This window comes from Pocillopora damicornis, chromosome 3 (genome assembly GCF_964200805.1).
Source record: "Pocillopora damicornis chromosome 3, jaPocDami1.2, whole genome shotgun sequence".
In the NCBI taxonomy this organism is placed as follows: domain Eukaryota; kingdom Metazoa; phylum Cnidaria; class Anthozoa; order Scleractinia; family Pocilloporidae; genus Pocillopora; species Pocillopora damicornis.
Window position 1 is genome coordinate 6,003,027 of NC_142672.1, and position 20,449 is coordinate 6,023,475.

Consider the following 20,449-nt stretch of genomic DNA (forward strand, 5'->3'; position numbering starts at 1 on the left):
CTGCTTGCACAGCACGTTTACTTCATCCACACCATACTTCTTGAAGGCTGGATCTTCTGGCTTTGGGAGGCAGGTCGGATCGAAGATGGAAAATGCTTCAAGAACGGGTGCAGCCTCTTGAAATCTTCTATCTAGGTTCCTCTCGAGGGCAGTTGTGAAGTTTATTACTAGATTTTTCAGGAATGCCTCTACCTGGCCATCATCTTTAAGCTCCAGTTCCAAAGAAGCATAGTCTCCACCTGGTTGAATGGCTGTTTGCAACTCTGGAACAAGGTCAAAAGAGGACCGGATTTCAGAAATTCTGGATTTGGTGCTATCAAGTGCAGGTCTGGTGGAGGTGTAGCATGTGTGATCTTTTTGGAACAGCTTGCTAAGGGTATTAAGATGAGGTAGAACTGCACTCAATAGAAGTATCGTGCCAACAAACTTGGTGTTGTTAATTCTCTGGAGAAGACCTTGAGCTGTAGCATCAGCTTCCTTAAACTGCCTCAATGTCTGCATCAGGGCAACAAGATTTCGGCAGACGCTTGATACACTTTGGCCAGTTGAAAGCCACCGCGTCCTGCAAGCTTTCTGTATCTTGACTGCCAGAGACTTTGACAGTTTTTTCTGTTTTGCAGGGTCATCATTAGCATTAGCCAGCTTTATTTTCTGAAGTGACACACAGACCTTCACAAATGCTGAGCAACGTTTTGGATACTCCAGCCACTTCCACAACTGACGAAGGGTAACTTCGATGGTCTGGATATACTTCACAGTGTCATTAGCATCACTGCATGCCAAGGCAAGCCTGTGATTAATGCAGTGACTGCGCACCATGATGCTACACACCTTTTGAAGCCTGGCACCAACACCATTATTTTTGCCAGTCATGACACTAGCACCATCTGAGCCAAAACCACAAACTAAAGCAAGGTTTAGACCACAGGCCTTCAGCTCCTCAGTGATGATCCTTGTGAGAGTCTCAGAATCTGCGGATTCTGATGTCTCAAGAACATCTTTCACCTCAAGAAAATCAAAATGTGTCTTCCCTTCCTCATCAACATAACCAACATAGATCAACAGCTGCTCTAGGGTAGCACAATCCGTCACCTCGTCAACTAAGATACTAAACCACTTGGCATCCTTGACCCTTTGAATCAGTTTCTCCTTGATAAGCTGACCAAGGAGGAGGCGCATCTCCCGCTGACTTCGTTCACTTGTATTTTTTAATTCTCGCATTTCCGTGACACCAATGTGCTTTTCCAAATCAATCAGGGAGAGAAGTTTCTTGTTAGCCACTTCTTCTTTTCCAAGCCAATAAGAGCTCAGGAATGCGTTGTAGGTTACTTTATCAGCCACCTCGTGAGCCACTTTATACTGGTTAGCCAAGGATGAATTCCTTCTCTCCAACTCACAGATTACTGTCGACGTATGTCCACTGGCTCTTGCATGGTCACTAACAGCACTATGCTTGTAGTTGGTGGATGGTGCTAAGTTGAATATGTTCTGTTTGTTATACTTGTTTTTGGTGTTATGAACACGGCACAGTAGGCAGAACATCCCTTCCCCTTCACAGTACACCAACCACCACATGCCTGAGATTAAAAACAAACAAAAAAAAAAAAAAAAACAGGCATTGTTTTTTGTAGTCATTGTAAAAAGCAGAACTGAATTTATAATAAAGTAAACATTTTTTTTCAGAAAATGTTTTAATATTGACAAAACACTGTGTCATTTACCTGTTTTGTCGCAGAATGAAGTTTCTCTGTCAGTGAGCCATGAGTGTTTGAACATGTCCACTCCTTTCTTTTTCCCTTCTGTTGTTTTTTTCTGGCTTTGAAATCTGGCTCTTTCAACTTCAGATACGTCTGAGCATTTGCCACAACAGGTGTAGAAGCTATGAAGCTGCTTCTTTTCCATCGCATCTGAAAAATACTCTTCTAACAGAGAGATTGCTTCTGGAGTTGGTAACATGTCCGGCATTAGATTTGTGCTTTCTTCAAGAGAACTTGGCCTTTGCTCTCCGCCAGCACTGCAGGAACTTTGTATGCATTGCTGTTCAGAGGTAGTTGTATTTTCAAGAGAGAGCTGCTGAGTACTAGATGAAGCTAAAATGGAATGATTTAGAGTGGGGAAAAACAGATGACGTTTATTTTTTAACTCTATTTTACAAAAATTAAATTTGTTTCAAAATTGAAAGCTTTCAAATCGAAGTTTTTGATTCTCCTTCTTTTTAATTTTACTTGATTAACTTGAATTCTTTCGTCAGGCGCGAAAACCAAAACTCTGTAGATGCGAAGAGACTGGGCCCGACTTTCAACATGGCCGCCATTTCTTGGTCGTGTGCACGTGTGCTTACTCTTTACCGACAAGGAAGGAAATGTAAACTCGTGAATATCTACCTTGGTTTTTGTAATATATTGTGTTTCTTAACCTATAAGAGTTTTCACATGCTTGCAAACCACCTCGGGATGAAGTTATCTCGAACGAACCTACAAGTTTAACATTGCGCGACCGAACAGCTGATCGGATGGCACATGGTAATGTATGAGGACTTAAACCTCCTTTTAATAAAATTACCGATTTCTCTTGGTTCCTTGGGAATAGGGAAACTTGTTATTTTTCCTCTTTTCCCACTCATTTGATTTTCCACGGATTTTCGCTTTTTCGCGGCCCTCGCTCTTTACCGACGAAAAGAGCATTTCGTCACTTTGAAACAATGCTAATTGCTCCATTGCATTCTTTAGCGCCTGCGTTATTTTGGGGTGTCACTGCCGGACCAATCAGAACAAATCGTGCATGTCACTATTTAAATAACAGGAAATTGTGGAAAATACATTGGAAACGTCAAATTTCTGAGAAACGGGTGCTTTGAATGCCTTTATTCGGGAACAGAGAAAACCATGACTATGTTGTTTGTGCCATCGACGAATGAATGTATTATTTTTCGATTATAGACTACAATACACATAAAGAAAATGTAATGGAAGAGGCATTAAAAAACCGACCAAATCAATACACTTTAAGCGCATAAGAGATCTATAGCGAAACCATGCATATAGATCCATAGAATCTAACGATTGGCTTTCTTTATCGACCATTGCAAAACAGAGTCTCAGTAATAATAATTTTTAGACACCATAACAAATTGAGAGAAAAGTGAATCCAATTTCGTTTCAATACATCTCCATCTAATAGTTTCTTATTGCCAGAGAATCCCTCGCGAAGAGAATATAAACATACGAGAGTATATAAGGGTTACCCTACATCAAGTTTGCTCGAGACTATTTCTGTAAATTTCTCGTGATAAGTTTACCCTACAAATTTATATCAATTGCAACCTAATCAAACTAATTTTGAAAAAGGGAAAACTGTAACCTAAAGAGATTTAGTTAGCCTTTGTTTCAGTACTACATCACAACTGACTGTATAGTTACCAATCGAACTTAGAACCATTAAGTTGAATTAGTTAAATACAGTTTCAAGTTGGCCCACAGATGTGCTAACCAATCCAACACTTCACTTCCCTTAAGAACTAACCCAAATTAGCATACAAAGTCTAAATATCTGAGAAATCGACACAGGAATTGGCTAAAGTTGAAGTGTGTTGCAACGAAACATTAATTGCAAACAATAACATCGAATTACGAAGCGAAAGCGTCCGTGTGTCGACATACTTTTGTGATTTTAATTCCGATTAGTATAGAGAAAAAAAATAAGAACAGTATTGATACAAGTCATCCTTATACTTAACTCCATCATCGTAGTCGTAACTATGAAACGACAAATTCTCACCTAATACAAACTACGAAATCAATTCAGTCTACTTTAGCTTGGAACATCACCTACATGACTTGTATAACTATCGAAGCCTGTACGCTCACTTCAAGAAGACGTAATTTCTTCCCATCACACCATTTCTTTTACATAAAGTAATGTTTTACTGAGACAGATCAGTCTCCTAGATATTACTTTGAAGTACTGGTGTCAATCGAGCTTATATCAGTCAGTCGGTCAAGCTTATATCATATCATGTAAGGTCTACGCATGAGCAGTGAACCTTCCTCCGTAGAATTCCGAGAAATTGCTCCACAGGGGGTTATTTTTAAATTTTTATATTTAGAATTAACATGGGAGTAACAGGTGGGGTTTTTCAAGCTCAAAATATTCGTTGATGGCGTTAAACGAAAATGAAACTTGGTCGCATCAGTCAATCTCCCAGGGAGCATTTTCATAATGCAATTGCTTGGAACTTTTGTTTTCACCCAACGATCAAGAATTTGGAAATAGATATTTCGGTTGTTGGTGTCGAAGAGAACCCCTCTTACCCATCGTACTCGAGAAATTTTTCCCAGATATATCTCTCGATAAAAAGAGATAAATTATTTGATTTCAATGGGAAAAAATTATTCCCATATGCACTCGCGTTGGTTTTTCTCAGTAAACATCATTTAACAATTCTTTTGCTTCATTTTAGAATTATATTTGTCAACCCACCCCAAGTTTTAACTTATTGCAGCGGGCTGCTTTTTTTAAAAAGCTGCGTAAGCAGATTGGGAATGGAAAAGAAAATGTGGGTACAAATGACGTTACTAAATCTCCCACAGTTCAATACGAGTAGCTGAAGTCGCGCATGATCACTTCAACAGCTTTCCAGGAAAACTACTCAACGACCTTCTGTTTACGTAAGAGGTATATTTCTGAGAAAAAATGTAAATATATTCACAGTTATTGTGCTTATTTTAGCTCCAGCATGGGGGGATTATATTCTGAACTAGAAGAAACTTCGTGACTTCGTCGAATGATTTCGTATTTATATGTCAAAGACAAAGACTTTAGGCGACTTAACACAGAGACTGGTCGGTTCGTAAACGATTGAAAAAGAACGTTAAAGAAGAACACATATATTGACCCAGTTGCATGTTGTACTTGTTGATTTTTACTCCCTGTTATGTTGTTACAAGAAGTCTTTCCGTGTCTTTGCCTAGAATCACGTCAACACGGGGTCAGTCGGACTTGTAAATTGATTATTGCACAGTTTAAAATGAAGTCGATTTCGCGGAGAGCGTTGTGTCCATTTCCGTTTACGGAAACAGGATCCGAAAGCAAACATCATAGGTCACACTCTTGTAAGGTATAGACATGCACGTGTATTCATTGGATTTTTTTCCGCAGCATTTAAAATGGAGTATTTCAACGAATAGGTGAGGAGTTGAATGAGGTCTCAAATTTTAACTTTTAGCAGCGGGTTGTTTCTGAGGAAGAAAGTATAGGGTTTTCATACTGGATGTTTAGTAATTATAAACAAGACTGGACAGAGCGCCGCTTGGTTGTCGGAAAAATGCAAAGAAAATGTGGTAACGATTCCACTGCTTTGAACGCTTTCATTTACTTGAGAACATTCATAGCAAAAGTATACAAAACAGCATTTTTATTTCTTTTAAATAGGAGGGTATCGGGGTTACTGCAAATAATAAAGGAATGACAAACCTCGTATCATTTTCTTTAGATTCCACAATTCTGATGACTCGTATCAAAGCACCTACCTTTTATTTTGACTTAAAAATGCTTTTTTTGTTTTACTTTAACGGAAGATTATCAAGCTAAGCAGGCTTCAGTTTGCTGTAACATATAATTTTCTTTCTCTGTCTCCATTGACCAAAAATAGTTTTACATGTAAGTATTACCTCGAATATTTTATTAGACAACGGCAAACGGAAGTTCATGGCAAATTTCTGAGAACCAGATATCCTTGTGATGATCCTATCGATTTCATAGAATTTCGTTGTTTATCAGCCGGATCACAAAAAATTATGCCTCTACAATGGCATTTCAAAGCAACCCCAAATCTGTAGAAAATGGGCTTCGAATTTGTTATCAGTAAAGCAGCAGTGAGGCGCATATATTTAAAAGATTAGCTCTAGAAAAGGTTTAACTGGTGGAAACATTGGAAAGGAGCTGGTCATTCGAGCAAAACTTTTACTCATACTTATAGCACAACATTTATGTAAATGCTAAGGCTTTCTTTCCTTTGATTTTATCAGATAATTTTTTTATCATTTAGGAGCTAATTTCCCCATGAATAGAAATGTAACTAGAAAACTTGCATTACGTCTCGCTAAAAAATCAGTTTCTAACGGTTTTGTGGATATAAATTGGCAATTTTCAAACCGCGTATTGTAGATAATTAACCGACAAGAAACTACTTACTCTCCAGGAGATTACAGTTCCATCAAAGATAAACACAAGTGCATACGCGAAACCTTAGAAAGGGTCTCCTGTATTATCGGCTGTGTGAGAATTACCCTGATGATTTGGTCTCATATAAGCCAAACCTGTATAAGCTGAATATCTTTAATATTACAATAATAGCAACGTAATTATGTGGTAAGGTTATGCTCAAAATTGCTTGCTTTTGATTTAAGTTCCTTAGGTTTACTTCGATTGTGCCAGTTGCTTCCACATTGCTATCAGTTCATTGACAATTGGTAACGAGTGCCAGTCTTCCAGCTTTCCTGCCTCATTCATGATTCTCACCGAGGTATCCACGAGGACTTCATCAATCACGGGATGGGCCGTCACATTTCGGCCATCTTGGATAGACTTCATAGCTCTTATGTGTTGCCTTTTACATTTGACCTTTTCTTTTAACTCACTCCATATCTTCTTCGCTTCTTTTCTTTGCTGCTCGTCTTCAAGATCATCGATATCTTGCTCAATGTGTTTCATCTTGCAACTCTTCTTAGAGTCATAAGAGTTTGGAAACACATGTTGGTACATCATTCCTTGAATTTGCCAGCATAACTCACCCAGGACCAAAGACGCACTAATCAGTGGATCAGCCGAGGGGATGAATGGTAAAGTCATTCGCTCGGGAACCGCTAGCACCTTGTTTGCCATTTCCAGACTCTCTCGTAGATCATCGACTTCCTTCTTTAGAGACCTATTTTCGCTTATGCTTTCTTCAAGATCTTCAGTCATGCCATCCACCTTCTTTGACAATTTCTCGACAGTTAACTCCAGTGTTGAATTTTTCTCTTCAAGATTCGACTTTTCTCTCATACTTTCGTCGAGATCTTTGGTGACTTCATCCACTCTTGTCGACAATTTGGCAACATCCGTCTTTAGTGTTGTATTTTTATCCTTCATCTCGGCGACCTCGTTTTTCACGGCATCCAGTTCGACTTGAACAGCTTTTAAATTCGTTTCTAATGTCTTCTTCTCACTTTCCAGTTTCTGAATCTTCTCCCTCAGAGTTTTGATTTCTTTATCCTTCGACTTCACAGTAATCTGTAGGTTATCGGTTTGCTCTCTTAGATAAAAGAGGTTGAAGCAATACTGAAGCTAAACAAAGATTTGCGGTTACTGTTACTTTTTCTATCATATTTTAGCGAGGCCACCTTAGTAAGAGGTGCGACAAATTTTTATTTAAGCTTGACAAGGGACAAGGTATGGACAGCTTCTACGGGCATTTCGTTTGTTACAACTTTCTTACTGTAGAGTCGTAGATGTGCTTCTACCATAAACTTTAAAAAAATGATTACAGTTTACTTTGAATTCGAATGCCTTGTATTGCTTTTTTTTATGTGTGTGTGCGTGTGTTAGGATGTGTTATCGTTCCAGGTCGCATTTTCTAGACCAGTCATTACCCACGTTATCCCCTGCTATTTGGATTTAGGCAGAATGCATTATGACACATTTCACATTAAAAAAACTCTTTATTTCGAAATTTTTAGATTTCGGACAGTGCCGTGGAAGTGGTAGTGAACAGCACTCGCGTCACTGTCCCCTCTGTATTCTTTTGTTCGGCGACGCTTCGGACTTCGGCATTGGGCCCGAATGTGTCCGACGTTTCCACAGTTGTAACATCTCTCTGCAAGGAAATAAAGACTTTTGTTATAACAATAGCAGTAACAACCACGTGACCCTTCAAAATTCCACAGTGTCTACAGCTGAATAACAGTTGTACCTTTTGCAACGAAATTAGAATGGATTACCATTTCATTAAGAGAGAGTCACTCGTATCTCCATGCGGCCATGTAATATTCCCTTTTCACTAAACAACTAGCAGGGAAGTACTAGAAGACCTTCCGCAAAAATGTGACACGTGCAACATGTTATTTTGACATGTGAATGCCGAGGCTTTGGATACAAAGTAATTCGTACGCAAAGGAAATGGTTCGGTGTTTCCCTTTGTATGTAATTCATTTTAATTTATGGGAAAACAATATTTCTCTAATTCACTTCTCGCACTATTGAGACATGTTCAACACTCGAAGGGATATTTCGTGCCATGCTATATCGCGTATTTGAGATTTGAAAAATCGGAAAATCAAATAAAAAGGTTAAAAATATATCCAACGGTAGGAAGCAGTTTACATTACTTACTGGGACGACGTGTAGGTTGACGTGGAGGTTGCCATAAAGGTTGTCGTGGTTGAACAATTGTCTCTCTGCGCCGTTCCTCGACCCTTTCTCGCCTTATCTTTTCTCTATCCTCCTGTTTGCTTCTCTCTCTTTCTCTCCTCCGTCTCTCTCTACCTTCATCTCTCTTTCTCTCCTCCGTCTCTCTCTACCTTCATCTCTCTTTCTCTCCTCCGTCTCTCTCTACCTTCATCTCTCTTTCTCTCCTCCGTCTCTCTCTACCTTCATCTCTCTTTCTCTCCTCCGTCTCTCTCTACCTTCATCTCTCTTTCTCTCCTCCGTCTCTCTCTACCTTCATCTCTCTTTCTCTCCTCCGTCTCTCTCTACCTTCATCTCTCTTTCTCTCCTCCGTCTCTCTCTACCTTCATCTCTCTTTCTCTCCTCCGTCTCTCTCTACCTTCATCTCTCTTTCGCTCCTCCGTCTCTCTCTACCTTCATCTCTCTTTCTCTCCTCCGTCTCTCTCTACCTTCATCTCTCTTTCTCTCCTCCGTCTCTCTCTACCTTCATCTCTCGGGCCCTCCTCCTCTCTCTCTACTTCAATACGGAGCAGTTCCATAGCATTTCTTCCAGTCAGTTGTTTTATATGTACGATTTTACGCCAGTAACTAACGGCGTAATTTCTTCCAGTCGGTTGTTTTATATGTACGATTTTACGCCAGTAACTGATGGCGTAATTTCTTCCAGTCGGTTGTTTTATATGTACGATTTTACGCCAGTAACTAATGGCGTAATTTCTTCCAGTCGGTTGTTTTATATGAAAGATTTTACGCCAGTAACTAATGGCGTAATTTCTTCCAGTCGGTTGTGTTTATATGTAGGATTTTACGCCAGTAACTGACGGCGTAATTTCTTCCAGTCGGTTGTGTTTATATGTAGGATTTTACGCCAGTAACTAATGATGTAATTTCTTCCAATCGGTTGTTTTATATGGAAGATTTTACGCCAGTAACTAATGTTGTAATTTCTTGCAGTCGGTAGTCTTATATGGAAGACTTTACTCCAGTAACTAACGGCGTAATTTCTTGCTGTCGGTAGTCTTATATGGAAGATTTTACGCCAGTAACTAACGGCGTAATTTCTTGCAGTCGGTAGTCTTATATGGAAGATTTTACGCCAGTAACTAACGGCGTAATTTCTTGCAGTCGGTAGTCTTATATGGAAGATTTTACGCCAGTAACTAACGGTGTAATTTCTTGCAGTCGGTAGTCTTATATGGAAGATTTTACGCCAGTAACTAACGGCGTAATTTCTTGCAGTCGGTAGTCTTATATGGAAGATTTTACGCCAGTAACTAACGGCGTAATTTCTTGCAGTCGGTAGTCTTATATGGTAGATTTTACGCCAGTAACTAACGGCGTAATTTCTTCCAGTCGGTAGTCTTATATGGAAGATTTTACGCCAGTAACTAACGGCGTAATTTCTTGCAGTCGGTAGTCTTATATGGAAGATTTTACGCCAGTAACTAACGGCGTAATTTCTTGCAGTCGGTAGTCTTATATGGAAGATTTTACGCCAGTAACTAACGGCGTAATTTCTTACAGTCGGTGATATATATTTATGTAACATTTTACGCCAGCAATATAATTTAATTATATTTCAATTTATTATAATTAAATCACCGACTGGGTTAGTGGCGTAAAATCTTACAGTATATAGACTGTGTTAGTAACATATTACGCCGTTATCTAAATACCGAGCGAAAATTACGCATAATATGATGATTTTAAATGTATGTTGCACTGCGGTGAAGAGATGAAATTAAGAGATCTTCGCAGCTAAGAACACTACTGAAACGAGTAGTTGAAAATAGGACCTGAAAAAAATTCAGGCCCGTACGGGATTTGAACCCATGACCTCTGCGATACCGGTGCAGCGCTCTACCAATTGAGCTAAAAAGCGAAATGGGAGCTGGTCAATGTGTTGGGTCCAAATAAACCATCCAAGTGATGAATGATGATTTTAGATATATGAAATTCACATATTTGCACCGCGGTGAAGAGATGAAATTAAGAGCTCCTCGCAGCTAACAACACTACTGAAACGAGTAGTTGAAAATAGGACCTGAAAAAAAAAATTCAGGCCCGTACGGGATTTGAACCCATGACCTCTGCGATACCGGTGCTAAATACAACTTATATAAGTCATTTGATCATTTCGCTTCTCTTAGCTGGCGTCGGCTAAGAGAAGCGAAAATTACATCTCATCATTTTGAGGTATAACCAAAATAATTTTCAACGAAAGTATGCAAGCAGGTTCCAGGTTCATCTTTACTTTTAAAGAGACTAGAGGAAAGGCTAAGACAGGTGACTGAATAAAGCCGGAGTTTTCTATAATAATTAAGATTATGAATGAATGAATGATAAGATGAAGAACAGATCGTGTGAAAAACTTGCCTCGACAGGTTTAAACTCTGTGGGAAGCTTCTCGACAGCATTCAACGTCAATTCGCAAGAGTGGGTATCGCATATGTGCTGGTAGAGATCTGCCGCCTTTGCTTCTAGAGATGCGTTAAGCTCACGATTTTCCCGGGTGAGGTGCGCTACAACGTCGTTAGGAGACTGTTCAATTTCGTCAGGCTGAAGAGAAACCTTAATCCACGTCTCACCTTTCAGCTGTTTTCTTTTTGCCGTTTGAGGTGGACTGGATCTTGAGCCGAAATCTCCGCTTGCCCCACGCGTTCACAACCAGATTCCGTGAGTCGGTATCCAAGTTGTGATACACTTATTTGTAATAGTTCAAACAGTGTCTTGGGCCATCCGAATACTTCCCTCCATCTCCAAATACCTTCGCCATTTATTTGTAAATCGAACGTTGGATTAACAACGTCAACATATGGCAGCACCATGTTTAGTAACATCGGATGGATCGGGGTTTCAAAGAGCTCTGAAAAGAGTTCCCGATCACTGACAGTTTGTTGGACGATCGGGGGTTCAGTGAGCTCTGAAGAGAGCGATCGGGGGATTCAGCAAGCTCTGAAAAGAGCTTCCGGTCGCATACAAATTGCTGGTCAACGCGCGCCATCATGACTTAAGAATTGCGGTGATTTCGCCAACGAGTGATTTCGCCAACGTCACGTTCGCCAACGTCTTTGGTCGCTTCGCTAACGTGATGAGTCGCTTCGCCAACGTCCTACTGGTCACTTCGCCAACGCCAAATATCTAGTAATAACTTAGTAATAACTTAGTAAAAAGGGTGCTTACTGATGCTTCGGATGTAATGCTGATACTTGGGTCAGAACATTTTTAAGTTAATGCTAGTTTCGCTTGGCTGACTTTCAAACAATTTGCATATTTTTGACAGATCCAGAAAAAGCCGGCGTGTGAGCACTAACATCGCGGTAATTTAAAACTGTTGAATAACAAACTCCGATGGCTTCCAAATGTGTTCCAAAAATGTATAACTCAAAATTTTACTTGAAAAATGCGTTACGATGTGAATTAACGAGTTACCATTTTTCAGAAGCAATCAGAGTTTGTTTTTCCAGCCTTCAAAACGAGTCAGAAATAAAATATAACAAGTAGAATATCAACAACATTTTAATTACAATACGTACTTTTATAAATATTTACAAGTGCAAAATATTTTAGTGGAAAACCTATTTACAAAACCTTCTGATTCACAAAATATTTTCAATGCAAAACTTATTTACAAAACCTTCTGATTCAAAAAAATGCTTTAGTCAAAACCTATTTACAAAACCTTCTGATTCTCAGCTTACTTCACGCAAGTTCAGTTCGTTCATGATCAGTTAGAGCGCGCTGGTCCATTCAAACGCGAGCACGTCCTGAGTAGTTGAGCAGCGGTTTTCTCGTTTTTCTCATACTTCTCCCAACTTGCGAATAGTTTTGCCTGAATGTTATTTGTTGTACGTCGTTGAATTCGTTTCAGTTTGTTGTCAGAGACCAGCCTGATTGTAATAGCTGTGAGTTTTGCCTCCCGATCAAGTAACTTAATTAAAAGGTATAAGGGCAAACCGCATTGTCCTCAAGCTCTGCGATTGAGGGCGTTATGCCCGCCTTCAAGGTCCTTATTTGTGCGGACGGGCTTCTTGTACACGCACCAGTTTCTTGGGGTGAATTCTTCACTCTCGGTCCACTGTCGTCGGATGTACTGGACAAGTCTCCACAGCTGGTCGGTTTGGGCCTGCTCCTCGAGTAGGTCGAACATCGGTTGGATTTCCGGATACGGGAGGAACGGCTTTTATGTATGTACTTGTAAACGGAATCGTCGTCCATGTACGCCCTTTGAAGGCCAAGCTCTTGTACTTTAAAGTAAAAAATGGTAAAAAAGGTGTAAATAAAGTACAGTAAAAACCCGCGACCCGCATTTTAGACGATAATGGATTTTAAGTAAGTTCATTTTAAGTAAGTTCACTGTCAGATGATATAAGAAACTAAATAACATTGGTCACAGTTCAGTTTTGGTCAGTGTAATGCCTGAAAATTTAGTGTTGTAGTTAAATTTAGTTGTTTACTGGATGTAATTTGCCAAGAAAAAAAAACACGCAATACACACCTTCCTCCAGACGGCCTGTGTCCAGTGAAAGACACATCCCGGAATTTTTACAGTGGGGAGCACTTCTCTGATGGCCGACCTAATTTCCTTCTCAAAGTCGACGGTGACCTGCCTGACTGAGAACTGGGGCATTAGGTGGACTAGATTCTGGAGCACCTGGAAGTAAAAGAACAACCCAGTAAGTCATTTTTCTTACAATCATTCTGAAATTCAGAAGAAATTCAATGTGTGTAGAAAGCGTAAAAAGAAAATGTTATTGTGTTCTTTTCCAATATGAATTTTCAAAGTGCTTAATTATCTTCTCTTATATACTTCAGATTTAATATATCAGAATAGAGAAAACAAGATCAAGGCGAAAAAGCGGCAGAAAGCGGCCATCCAAAAAAGAAAATGGGGACTGATCCTTCTCTATGGCAATGAATGTTAACATACCTTTTCATAGTCCTTTGCCTTCTTGCTGGACATCAGTACATAAGCCAGTGGTACTTGCTTGGCGTACTCCCCTGATCGGACAAACGCGTTTACCGTCAACAGCTGCTTGAACGGGTGGCGAACAAGCTTAAAGGTTCCGTCAACGTACCATGCCTTAGTACGGGCGAGAATGGTGAGTTGCTCCTGTCTTGCAAATAGTAGGTGGCGCCTATCCTTTACTTCGATGTCAGCACAGAGGAAGCCGTCAGGGATACAGTCATCAACCAACTCGAAGTCAAGATCTCTTGGGTGTTCTGGACGTAGTTTCTGGCGTAGACGGTTGGCTGCTCGCGCGATGTACTCAGGTTTGGGTAGGGCTGCGCACGGGGCTTCAGCGAACTCTTCCAGCAGGACCTATCAATAACAATAACATTAACACTTAGTTGACTACACTCTTTTTTTTCTTTCAAGAACGTCGAATTTTTGGGGTTGATGCTGCTGAACTGCTCATTATTACAAACTGAATGTTCTTAATGAATGTTCTTAATACGTTCTTAAAAGTTTGGACAATCTCAGCCTCAACGTTCTTACAAACATTAACATACCTCATTGACTATTGCTGAAGCCGGCCTGAATTTGTCCTCAAGAGCTTTGGACTTTACAGTGGAAATTATTTTTAGTGCCGTAATAGCTCCCATCTCCACAGAATGGTTGTGGGCGCTCTTCCCTGCTTGGAAGGTTCCATCACGCTCCGTCACTGAAGCCTTGCACGGATTTCCCTTTGTCGACGAGACTAGTTTTTCCACGACTCGTGCCGTTCTCGACTAAGGTGAACGTGACTGGCTCCGTAACTATCGGTGGTTCTTCAGGAACTGGTTCCAAGATGGACGGTTCTTCGTCCGTTTCATGCGGCTCTGAAGACCTGTCATCTGTTTTATAGAGTGAAAATATGTCAAATACTCACAAACATAACTAAAATAATTGATTTGTCACTGACCACATAAAACGTAATTTACAACATTATTAGTCAGTAAAAAACAATTATTTCAGTTATGAATGAGTATTCCTGATTTCCATTTTTCCGTTTTCTGACTCACAAACATAAAAAAACGGGTAAAAGAACCTTACTGCATGTTTCTAGACTTTGATCAAAACTGTTTTTTAAATCTATTTGTAATACATTTCACAGAACCAAACTCACCGAAAGTGCCTTCATCATAGAAAAGTGGCGTTCCGCTCTCTTCTGGTTCAGAAACGGTTGCAGACAGCTAAAGGATAAAACAAGTGCAATTAGTTGAAGTACTCCATTGACTACAGAGATTATAAAAACAACACTTTGCATTTTTCGCAAAACTTAACTACAGTAAAAACCCGCGTATAAGAACCTAGAAAATTAAGAACCTTGGGGTTTATTTAGGAAGGAACGTGGAACTGCTATTCATTTTAAGCTACTTTGCATGTGAAAATGGAAAGCTTTATTGCACTGGCACCGTTATTTTGATGAAAATAGACCATTTCTTTAGGTTTCCGTAGCCCCTTTAATACTTATGCTTATAAGGTACATTCTTATTTATAAAAAAAGGTTAACGTAATTTTCTGTCTGAAAATTGAACTTAAGCTTTTAAGAGACTTGAAACAAATTAAATGTAAGTTTAAGTACTTACCATTTCGTGATCATTGCTGAAAGAATCCATGTCCTCTTCCATGTCCTCGACTCGGGTGCTCTCTGCATCAGGCTGATCTGCATAGGACTCGCACACCGCGCACTGCCAGTCGATTTCTTTTCCGTCACGAACAGCGGCCCAGTAAAGCTCTCGCGATATACCTTTTAAATCAAAGTAAAAATATAATTAGGCCAAGTAAAAAAAAAGAAATGTTTCTCGTCCAGATTTTTATATAAAAAAGAGAGAGCGTAATGGCGGAAGTAAGCTGTTTCTTTCTTGGTCTTTATCAGATGTGATGCTATGAAAAAGCTTATCACATAATGAATCAGTACGATCCACCATTAGTGTTATGCCAAGGATTTCGCATGCATTATCGTAGCTCGTGCCGGTCATAATTACTGAGATCACCCTTTTCTTAATACGAACAAGCTCTTTGATGAAATATTGCGACAAAGCGTTACAAAATAGCTGAACGGTAGATTAGAATTTGATCTGTTGGCGATAGTTTCGCGCGTTTGAGCTGTACTAGGAAATACAATCGCTTACTAGCTTTCTTAACTACTTCTTCAGTGTGTGCATTCCAAGTTAAGTTAGCACCTATAGTAGGTCCCAGCAACTTAGCAGTAATAACTTCTTTTCTGTCGATGACAAACGCATCCAGTTCAACTGGATTCCGGGCAAACGAGATTCGGAGCTCCCTGCATTTATCAGGGTTGAGTTGTACTCTATTTATATGGGACTACTCGATAACCTGGTTAACTATACTCTGCATTACTGGCATTCCCTTTCGGAACGCCTTCGGATGCTGTAGTGTCATCAACAAATTTCCATAAGTATGGTGTGTTTACATCTAAATTATTTATTATCAATGCAAAAAGACTGCACCCGACTCGTAATAACAACCATTTGCTAGCGTGATTCTTTGAGACCGATTAGACCATAAATCAGTGATCCAGTTGACTATACTACGTGGTACTTTTAAATTACGTAATTTGTTAACTAAAATAAAATGGTCTACTAAATTTATGATTCTAGGGGATGTAAAGAACTAAACTAAACAAATAACAACAAAAAGGTTGCCATGAATCCATGATTGAAAGGACACTTCCAGCGTCCGCATGGAAAAACGCTTTCTGAATGAAAACAGTGGAATCACTTAAACTTCGAATGAATTATTAAAGCTTGAATGTCTCAAACTTTTCATAGTGGTGCATTTGATAACTTGAAATTTAGAAGAAAATTGTAAGTATTAATTAAGCGGAGGACGTATTTAGTACCCAGTTTAGCGTAGTTAAAAGGAGGTTGCGCCTTACTGGTAGCTCAGTAAAATAAATGGTATTGTTGTTGGTCATTGCTTTCACGTCAGTTGTTGGCTCCGTTTATTTGTGTTGATCATTTCATTAATGATCACTTCTCTCTCGTTCCATTGAGGTAGGAGCAGGGTTTCAGTAAACGTTTGGCTGACATTTGGTTTTCTTCGTACTGATCTCAGTAAGTGAAGATTTTAGAATGAAGATCACGGCACTTAGATTGTTAGTATATAGCAGTACCTCAGAATATAATCGTAACGTTAATGTGTCTTTTTTGTTTGTAGGTAAACTCGGACATGAAAGAAGTGAGTATTCGCTCTTGTTAATATTACTTATGATCTTGTTAGATTAGACAACCCTGATCGTGTGTTGATGAATGTCAGCCTAACGATAAAATTTAAATCAGAATCGGATACGATTTTGGTGTGGATGATAAGTTTTAAGTTTCAATTTTTTTCAGTTGCGAAAATATGGCCTGAAATAAAATTCAGGTATGCATATTCAGGTACAGGATTTGAAACCATGACCTCTGCGATATTTAAGAAATACTCATACTAACTGCGAGGATCGCTCCCATATTCGTTTCTTCAACCGCAAATCAGCTATAAAGTTTCCATATATTTACAGTCATTTATTTTAGTTTTGTTCGATTTAAATTGAGAAGAACTGTTTGGGCGCGTGACTACCAGACTTCGCCATATCCCACATTTAACCTGGCTTTTTCGAGTATTGTATTAAAACTATTTTAGTTAAAAAAAAAATTTTATTTATAAGAACGGGTTACATTATCTTTAATCCAATTCCAGAAAAATATATACAGTTATGCCAGGTTTAACTAAAAAAGAATCAGAAACAGAGCAAGTATAACATAATTCTACTAAACTTTTAGGTAATCACAATAGAACCTTTTAATTTGTTCTATGTTGAAGTTGACAAATTTTAGTTTGAGTTGATTCGTAATTAGCAAAACAGCTTTAAAAAATAATCAGTTGTGGTGTGAATAGTATTTTAATCAGATCCTGCATTACGGGATGCGCGCGCAAGGTTGAGCGCGTGCTCACATTAACGCGCGCATCCCACGTATATAACATCACAATTGTTTCTCTACATACGTAGACAGGTTCAGTTGAGAACACTTCGCAAACCACACGTCTAGGAGCCTAGGGAGATTTTGTTCACAAAGTTACGAATTCAAAATGGGTATCTTAAGACTTTTCAGAGGTTTAAACTGCTTTGGTTCTGGACAAAGAAATTATAAGTCGAAGTAAGAATTATTTCGTTCACTTACTGAGTGCGTTTGTCTTTGTTGCTAACTGAAATGTTTTAACTTGCGGTCGATTCTCCGTTTTCTCCTACAGAAGACAAATGGAAAGAGAACTTGCAAGCATGCAAGAATTAATCAGAATACTTGAACAAGATGTCCACATCACAAGGTAATGAAGACAGTAAAAAGTTTATATTATGTGAGGATCTTGCAGTAGCGTGACAGATTTCTGCAATCGCATCTTTAAAAAATAAATGCTCGACATCAGGAGTGATGAATTCTCGAAATTTCGCTGTGCGATTAAATTCTATGGACAAGTCAAGGTTGTTGACCTCATTGGTGATACTAATTGTTGGATTGTTTTTAACAGGGATGCTGTTGAGTTGTTCAGGCAGCGACAAAAAGCTGTAGAAGAAAAAGAAAACAGGAGAAGAGACATCAGACACAATCTGATGACTCAAGTAGAGGAGATTGAGAGTGAACTGGGACGAGCTTTAGAGGAGCGCAAGGAGCTGATGTCATATATCATGTGAGTAGATCATAAGTTGACTAAATAATGAAAAATAAATGGATGGAACGATATGGTGAGATGGGATGGGAAAAGATAAATCAGTCAGGTCATGTTTCCATTAATGGTCAGGGTTAGAAACTCGTAAGTCAAACTGACAACAACCGCTGATTTCTTACTTTTTCTCTCCACAGTGAATGCGGAATTCGAAAAACAGCCTTGGAAAAAGATGTTCAAGCGATAGAAAAGAAGGCGGAATTTTTCTGGGAAGACCTGTATGATCCATCTCCAGATCCCAAAACACGCGCTAAAACATGGCAGGAGAATCTGCGTCCTGTGCGTTCAACGAGTGACCTGAACAAGGCGGTGCTTAAGCCACCCCTGTGTTTTGCACAGGACGCAGATGATCTCCAAGTGTGGGATGTACCTTATGATGCGAGTGACGAGCAACTCTTTGCAGAAAGACTCAGAAATGAGGTTTTAATCACAAAAAGCAAAGAAACCTTCGTTTAAAAGGGAAAATTGTGGAAAATGAGTGTTTAATTTGTAACATTGATATTCATCTGGTTGGTTATAGTGCTCGCTTATGCGCATCGAGTCTTCTCAAACATTTGGGATTACTAATAAAAATATTTTTAGCCAACCACAAACATGTTTGTATCTTTTGTTTCTCAATACTGTTCCTTATACCTTTTTAAGCGTTTTAGGGCTTTAGATGGGATGGAATCGTTCCACTCTCCCAAGTCTTTTTCCCTGACAAAGTGTTGATAGAAAATTCAAAGGCGTAGACTTCACTAAAAACATTTTCTCCAGAAAGAATTTTCTCTATTTAACTACTTTCTACATTCTGTCTTTATTCGTTGATCAACTGTGTAATAAGCTGGTACAATCGTGTTACTTGATTAAAGCACTATTATACACCGGGGAGAGAATGAGTGTAGCAGCCGACGTCTGAGTTGTCCTTTAATAACTAAATATCTTGGTATCAACCGAGCTTGATAAAGCAAATATGTTGGCTCCCCCACGTGGGTTTCAGTCTGCTAATGAAATAAGCTCGGTATGATATGACCGAGAAAAACTGAGACTAGAAATCTTATACTGACGTATAGCATCAAAGACGGAGTCCCTGAGAAAATCATATCCATAAAGGGGATAAGGCCTATAAAGAACTAATAACCCCAGCAGAGAATTTCCTTCCTTAGTCTTCGGAAATAGGTAGGTCTTTCTTCCTCTTCTAAAGCCTTCATTGTCGGCAATTCTTCCTTGAGCAACTTCTTTTGATAAGGGTATCTGTATTGCTTCCTGAAGGTTGGGTAGTAGCTGTGATTGCGTTCACTCAGCCGTGTACCTACATGGAATAACCAAGAAATAATGCATTATTCCTAGTTTACAGACAAGTGCTTTCAATACTCTGTGTAATTGAGAGAATACATTATGTAGTAAACACGTGTAGACTGAAAAGAATGGGTATCAGAACTTGCACTGTTTTTAACTTCCACCACCTACCCACATATATGACACCTTCGACATCCTTTTCTGGCTCCAGTACCTTTCGTCTTACACACCTCACACTATGCAGGATGGTCTCCTGTCCAAAACAGTATAATATGCCGAATTGAGATATTGGCAGGTGGAAAATTTGGAAATGATCCTGCATAGCTCACTTAATATCCTAAAAACAAAACAAATGAATAAGTGTTGAGTTTAGACTGGATTTACTTTAAGAAGGATACATGTTACTCAACAGCTTGGTCAATGTTGCTGATATCACTGACCCTAAGCACGTTGTGTCTGAAACTGTTGAACGATTTATTTTTGTTGTGTCAGCATAGCATCTTAACTTAGTAGTTGAAAGCAACTGAGATAATAATATTGACAAGTTATAAAAAGCATAGTCTTGTCTATTCCTACAGTGACGAGTAGCTAAAATGTCCACATCTAAATTAGTACCTCAATATATCCTTTCTCAATATCACTAATAAGTGGCAAAAGAAAAGGATCAATACAGTTTGGCCGTGCATCAGGTAAGTCATAAGATGGCACAAATCCAACTGTGTAAACTTCTCCTCTCTGTAAGCGTTCTTCCTCTGCCATTGTTGCCACTGACACATCTATTGCACCTATTGTAGCTGTAGGTACACAAGATGTCAGTAGGGCAGTTGAAAAAATCTTGCATGTTATACTACATCATATCTGTATGTAGGGTCTTGAGTAATCAGAAAATATTCGCTTTGATTCTAATTTTATGTTTACTTAATTCTATAAGTTGTACATATATTTGTATGCAGCACATGCATTACTTTTTTTTCATGGAGTATCACTAACCATAAATATCAACTAAGATTTTAATGGATATAGAATTTACCTTGC

At 39.0% G+C, this 20,449-nt stretch overlaps 3 protein-coding genes, 1 long non-coding RNA gene and 1 pseudogene across 6 annotated transcripts; 1 reads left to right on the plus strand and 4 right to left on the minus strand.

The window, feature by feature from the left end:
• Window positions 1-5,466: 5,466 nt before the first annotated feature.
• On the minus strand, window positions 5,467-7,295 carry LOC149047955 (uncharacterized). The gene has a single exon (XM_089200468.1). It carries the CDS (start codon window positions 7,129-7,131, stop codon window positions 6,418-6,420), a length of 714 nt encoding a protein of 237 aa, XP_089056594.1. The 5' UTR covers window positions 7,132-7,295; the 3' UTR covers window positions 5,467-6,417.
• A 385-nt stretch (window positions 7,296-7,680) lies between these two features.
• Window positions 7,681-8,523, minus strand: LOC149047956 (uncharacterized). The gene is made up of 2 exons (XR_016185004.1): window positions 8,371-8,523; window positions 7,681-7,855 (listed from the first exon to the last, which is right to left on the minus strand). It is a non-coding gene; the product is annotated as an uncharacterized LOC149047956 (long non-coding RNA).
• A 3,405-nt stretch (window positions 8,524-11,928) lies between these two features.
• LOC149047957 (uncharacterized) lies at window positions 11,929-15,813 on the minus strand (annotated as a pseudogene). The gene is made up of 6 exons (XR_016185044.1): window positions 14,998-15,813; window positions 14,535-14,601; window positions 13,939-14,262; window positions 13,355-13,747; window positions 12,919-13,078; window positions 11,929-12,671 (listed from the first exon to the last, which is right to left on the minus strand). The product of XR_016185044.1 is annotated as an uncharacterized LOC149047957 (transcript).
• A 1,586-nt stretch (window positions 15,814-17,399) lies between these two features.
• Window positions 17,400-18,729, plus strand: LOC113677444 (uncharacterized). Its single transcript, XM_027194249.2, has 4 exons — window positions 17,400-17,571; window positions 17,666-17,740; window positions 17,942-18,100; window positions 18,274-18,729. The coding sequence occupies exons 1-4, from the start codon at window positions 17,504-17,506 to the stop codon at window positions 18,590-18,592; spliced, it is 621 nt and encodes a 206-aa protein (XP_027050050.2). The 5' UTR covers window positions 17,400-17,503; the 3' UTR covers window positions 18,593-18,729.
• Window positions 18,730-19,025: 296 nt separating this feature from the next.
• LOC149047958 (uncharacterized) lies at window positions 19,026-20,169 on the minus strand. 2 transcript variants are annotated; one of them, XM_089199110.1, is made up of 3 exons: window positions 20,030-20,169; window positions 19,586-19,751; window positions 19,026-19,427 (listed from the first exon to the last, which is right to left on the minus strand). In XM_089199110.1, the coding sequence occupies exons 2-3, from the start codon at window positions 19,734-19,736 to the stop codon at window positions 19,249-19,251; spliced, it is 330 nt and encodes a 109-aa protein (XP_089055236.1). In that variant the 5' UTR covers window positions 19,737-19,751; window positions 20,030-20,169; the 3' UTR covers window positions 19,026-19,248. The 2 variants fall into 2 exon arrangements, with proteins under 2 accessions (XP_089055236.1, XP_089055237.1); XM_089199111.1 differs by lacking the exon at window positions 20,030-20,169 and having other exon boundaries at window positions 19,586-19,835.
• Window positions 20,170-20,449: the final 280 nt, after the last annotated feature.

What these genes read in the sequence shown, in the direction of transcription:
- LOC149047958 (XM_089199110.1), bottom strand. Translation starts at nt 19,736, where the DNA reads ATGCAGGATCATTTCCAAATTTTCCACCTGCCAATATCTCAATTCGGC. An exon ending in CGAAGGTGTCATATATGTGG is followed by an intron (nt 19,428 to 19,585) that starts GTAGGTGGTGGA and finishes TATTCCATGTAG; the next exon opens with GTACACGGCTGAGTGAACGC.
- LOC149047955 (XM_089200468.1), bottom strand. Translation starts at nt 7,131, where the DNA reads ATGAAGGATAAAAATACAACACTAAAGACGGATGTTGCCAAATTGTCG.
- LOC113677444 (XM_027194249.2), top strand. Translation starts at nt 17,504, where the DNA reads ATGGGTATCTTAAGACTTTTCAGAGGTTTAAACTGCTTTGGTTCTGGA. An exon ending in CAAGATGTCCACATCACAAG is followed by an intron (nt 17,741 to 17,941) that starts GTAATGAAGACA and finishes TGTTTTTAACAG; the next exon opens with GGATGCTGTTGAGTTGTTCA. An exon ending in GAGCTGATGTCATATATCAT is followed by an intron (nt 18,101 to 18,273) that starts GTGAGTAGATCA and finishes TTCTCTCCACAG; the next exon opens with TGAATGCGGAATTCGAAAAA.